Source organism: Ambystoma mexicanum, chromosome 8, assembly GCF_040938575.1.
Source record: "Ambystoma mexicanum isolate Mex_15411 chromosome 8, UKY_AmexF1_1, whole genome shotgun sequence".
In the NCBI taxonomy this organism is placed as follows: Eukaryota; Metazoa; Chordata; class Amphibia; order Caudata; family Ambystomatidae; genus Ambystoma; species Ambystoma mexicanum.
In genome coordinates, this window is record NC_090929.1 from 460,766,902 (window position 1) to 460,771,221 (window position 4,320).

A 4,320-nucleotide genomic window follows, 5' to 3' on the forward strand; every position below is an offset into this window, starting at 1 on the left:
GTTCTGGGTGATCTACCCCCACAGGGTCTGTTCAGGAGGCGTGGCCTGGGGCTGAAAGGGGCGCGCGGGCACGCGCCGGTCCCTACTTTGCCTGCAAGCAGTTATGCCAAAGGCAGCACATTTGAGGTGAGCATTTAACCCTTTAAGGGATACGGGCAAGTAAGTTCGTCTCGAATTCCCATGAGGAATCAGTGTAGGACCCGCCCACTCCCGCCATTTTACCACATCTCACTAACGATCCCATTTACCGTAATTTCCCAAACAATGTTTAAAATGTTTGGGAGACTCGTCACTGTGTCTTGAAACATATGTTATTTGGCGCCCTCTCAGGCTTCACGCCGCATCTCATGACTTTATCATTGTGTAACAGATCATTATGGTTGGAGGGTGCCCCCCACCTCATAGTTTTAGTGGAGTACCAAAAGCTGCTATTATAGCGCCTATAGATAAACGGAGATGACAGGTCAGGAAGCGCTACATAAAAACCCGGTGTTTACAGTATCACTGCCTTCCTTATAATTGAACCAAATGCTCATGTGCGAGTATGGAAACCTCTATAATCAAGCGTTCCTCTTAGATGCATTTCACACCCCCCTCCATGCCCCTCAAATATCATACAATCCAAAGTACACCTGGTTGCATGTAGTCAAGGAGTTTATTTATTTCCAACTCCCTGAAGTTCGATCTTTTGTTAAGTTTTTGACACAAAAACTCACCATACAAATAACTTTGGCATTTACACCGTTTTGTACACTGGTACAAAACAACCTTTTTTTTATTAAACTAAAAAGTTATATAAAAGCTTTTAAAGTACAAAAACAATATATGCCCAAAAATCACTTCTGACAATAAATATATATATATTTAGTAGAAAAATGTCTCTTTAGTGTCTATTATTAACGTCCTCATAAGAACGGTCCCTTAAAACGGGACCGACCAGTTGCCTCTTGCAACATCTCAAGTCCAGCTGGCGCAGCCCCTGCGTCGCCTCCATCCTTTCGGCGCCATCTGCCACGGCGCCGTTCCTGCGACGCCTGCTCGCAGGGTGTCGCTGTGCTGTTTGGGCACTGGGCCACGGTGCAGTTCATGCGATTTCTACATCACTTGTCCTGTCTTCAGCGGTAGTGGTCCGTCTTCACCAGGGCCTCCAGACAGATTCAGGCCCGGTACTCAGCCCCCGAGGGCTGAGTGCCTGCGATACGGGTGGCAGCTTGTGGCCAAAGGATGGGAGGCCCTGTCCAGCCGAGGGTGGCTGTTGACCGCTGCTAATGGCACACAGCGGCTGCAGGACGGGCCCGGGGCTGGGGATGAGGAAGGCGAACTGTCCGTCCGTGGCGGGCACCAACTGGAAGCCGCCGTAGACTTTAGGGGATTCGGGGGAGTTGAGCTTGCATGCCCCAGGGCCCGGCTGCACGTGCTGTGCGTAGTTCATGGCTGGCATGCCTCCCAGGCAGCCAGACAGGTGGCCTAGGAGCCGTGTACGCACCTCGGTGTTGACACCCTCGCAGGTGGACAAGAAGCGGGTCACCTCGTTCATGCACTCGTTGAAGCCAGCTCGGTACTTTCCCAGGACTGTGGGGTCTGCGCTCAGAGCAGCTGTGGGGGGAAGAGAGGGAGGAGACGGTCAGCCCAAAATCCAAGAACACTTACAACAGCCACAAATCAACAAACACACTGAAGCTCACTGTCCAACCCCTCCCTCCCCCCCAAGCCTGGCTACCACATGCATGACTAAAAAGGAAATGGAACGTCACTAGAGATTGAAGCCTGCAACCTGTGGCTCTCCAGATGCTGCGGTCTACGATTCCCAGGACCCCCCCCCCACTCACCATTGAACATGCTGGCTAAAGTCCACGGGAGTCGTAATGCAAAACAGCCGTAAAGTCAACTGTTGCAGAACCCTGCCCAGCTGGCAACTGTTAATGGAAACAGTGCTGCAAACCTACCCACGTGCACTTTGCCCAGCATATGACTGTATGTATATACCCCATGCTTAAATTATGAGGCCACTTGCATAACCCTCCTATACAGGTGCATGTCCCGATTACAGACAGTAGGTGGCAGAGCCCAGCCCTTGGAACCTCAGAACGCATTACCCCAACCCCCACCCATCACTCATCCCGCAACGTGCAGCGGAGGCTCACCTGTCATCTGCACCCGCTGCAGGTTCCTCAAGTGCTTCACGGTCATTTCCAGGATGTCGGCCTTCTCCAGCTTCGAATGTCTGGAGCTCTGCAGAGACAAGAGGAGGCGAGGGGTCAGCACGGGACGGAGGGCGCGCAGGCGCAGTGTGGCAAGCGGGGAGGCGGTAGCAGCGGGGATCCGTCTTACGCTTGGAAGAGCTATGATACGCCGGGGGAAGCCCGTGCCTGGCACACGGCCCTGCTCATTTTATAAGTGTGCCATATTAGTACAGTACTTAGATCGTCTGCTTTCTAACGCCATGGTAGTGCTTTTACATTTCTTTTCGCCATTATAAATATATGCCTTTGGCTAAAAATATCAGGATGAAAAAGAAAGAACACTGGGCGGCACAGGCCCGCCTGACATCTCCTACTGAAACTCCCTAGCGTTGCCTGTAGGAGAGTCGCCTCTGTGGGAAGTTGGGTGAGCAGCTACCTTTATACTGCCTGCCTCCTGACAGGGTTAACGTCAGGATAATTAGCAACTGCAGATACCAAGAAGCCAGACCTTCTCTATGTATAATGGGAGGTAAGTGAGGGGGCGGAGGGTCGCGCTGTGCGGTACGCCATCAGCGTCCTGGACACTTACATCTTTTTTGAGCGCGTCCAGGATAAGCGTCTTCAACTGGCCCAAGCTCTCGTTGATTCGGGCCCGGCGTCGCTTCTCCATGATGGGCTTTGAGGACTGCAAGGAAGGAGAGAATACATTAAGTTCGTTTAGTTGGGACAAGGGGCCACTTTGGCATACATGCCCAGTCCCCGTCCGCCCCCACGCACATCCATCGCGCCCAACACCGGGCTAGGCCAAAAAAGACATCCCTCGCGCGCATCCACACATGTCTGGTCCAAGCACCAGAAACCTAACAGTAAAAAAAGCTACGCAGACATCCACCAAGCGCTGAGCCCAGCATCAGAGGCCAGGGGAGATGCTTCACGCGCACACAGCCAGGCCTGGGCAGAGCACTAAACATGCACTCGGAGGAGCCTTGCCGAAAGCACATTCACACCGGTCGCCCGAGCCAGGAACTCGATGAAACCGCATGACGTTCACATGAGCTCCTGGCTTGGTTGGCGTGCAGTCCTCGCAGCATCAGGACCGCGGGTGGCCTGATGGGACCTGCTGTGTGTCTGGACTATGTGTGCCCCACTGCCGAGTCCTCCTCGGGTGACATCATGAAATAAGTGCATTATAAAAAGAACCCCAGTCTGCATGGTAGAGTTCCAGGTGAGACCCTGGAGCCACGTGCTACGATGTTCTGGCCGCCAGCCCTGGACACCTCAAATGCCCCTCACACTTGGGCAGTACCATACGCCCATCAGCTAAAACCTGCACCAACTATACATCCCACAGCATCGCGGCATCCAAACAACCCGTGCCTCCACAGACGCAACCACAAGAAGCCTAGTGATACACATTTCAACATCCACTCTACCAGTGCATCGTGCACCTCAGCGCCCACCACCACATCCCTCACCGGCTGCATGAACCAACCCGAAACGGTTCTCCCTGGGGCACCCGCCCCACGTTCTGGCCCTCCCACGGCATACTGTGGTACGCATGCATTAGCCCACCCGCATCCCCCACAATGCCCGGAGAATCCGCTCACCTTGCGATGCTCGCTAGCACTCTTGGGCTTGTCCGGTGTTTGGGCGCCGCTGGCCGGGGCTCCTGCCAGGGGTGAGGCTGTGCCCGGCTTCTCCATGCTCCCGGCGGGCATCTCTAAGCCTGGATCAGAAGCGCCTCCAAATCACAGTGTGGTCGAATTCAGAACCTCAGAAGCAGTCGCGGCCAAGTGCCAGATGCGTTTTTTTAGAAGTGGCAAAAAAGTTCAAAAGAAGCCTTGAATGTTGTGATGGCTGAGCGGATGCGTGTATCAAAGTCTGCGATCCAAAAGCTCCTTCCTCTGGAGCGCGTACCTCTCCTCTGCCAAGTCGGGCTGCCGCCGGCCCCTTTATAGGGCGCGCGCCGCTCCCAGCGCGTGTGAAACCCGCTCCGCATTCTTTCCCACACTCGCGCCGGCCAATGGCAGCGCAGCCTCCCCCACCCGGCTCCTGATTGGACGCCGCCCCCGCGACCTGTCAGTCACGCGCTGGGGCTCAAAGGAGCAGAGGCAGGGGGAGGCCCGGGAGGCGCCCT

The 4,320-nt window shown here is 54.7% G+C and overlaps 1 protein-coding gene across 1 annotated transcript; it reads right to left on the reverse strand.

Moving 5' to 3' along the window:
* Positions 1 to 641: 641 nt before the first annotated feature.
* HES4 (hes family bHLH transcription factor 4) lies at positions 642 to 4,109 on the reverse strand. The gene is made up of 4 exons (XM_069610067.1): positions 3,791 to 4,109; positions 2,773 to 2,868; positions 2,145 to 2,232; positions 642 to 1,596 (listed from the first exon to the last, which is right to left on the reverse strand). Exons 1-4 carry the CDS (start codon positions 3,899 to 3,901, stop codon positions 1,136 to 1,138), a joined length of 756 nt encoding a protein of 251 aa, XP_069466168.1. The 5' UTR covers positions 3,902 to 4,109; the 3' UTR covers positions 642 to 1,135.
* Positions 4,110 to 4,320: the final 211 nt, after the last annotated feature.

What these genes read in the sequence shown, in the direction of transcription:
- HES4 (XM_069610067.1), bottom strand. Translation starts at nt 3,901, where the DNA reads ATGCCCGCCGGGAGCATGGAGAAGCCGGGCACAGCCTCACCCCTGGCA. An exon ending in GTGCTAGCGAGCATCGCAAG is followed by an intron (nt 2,869 to 3,790) that starts GTGAGCGGATTC and finishes CCTTCCTTGCAG; the next exon opens with TCCTCAAAGCCCATCATGGA. An exon ending in TGGACGCGCTCAAAAAAGAT is followed by an intron (nt 2,233 to 2,772) that starts GTAAGTGTCCAG and finishes TTGTCTCTGCAG; the next exon opens with AGCTCCAGACATTCGAAGCT.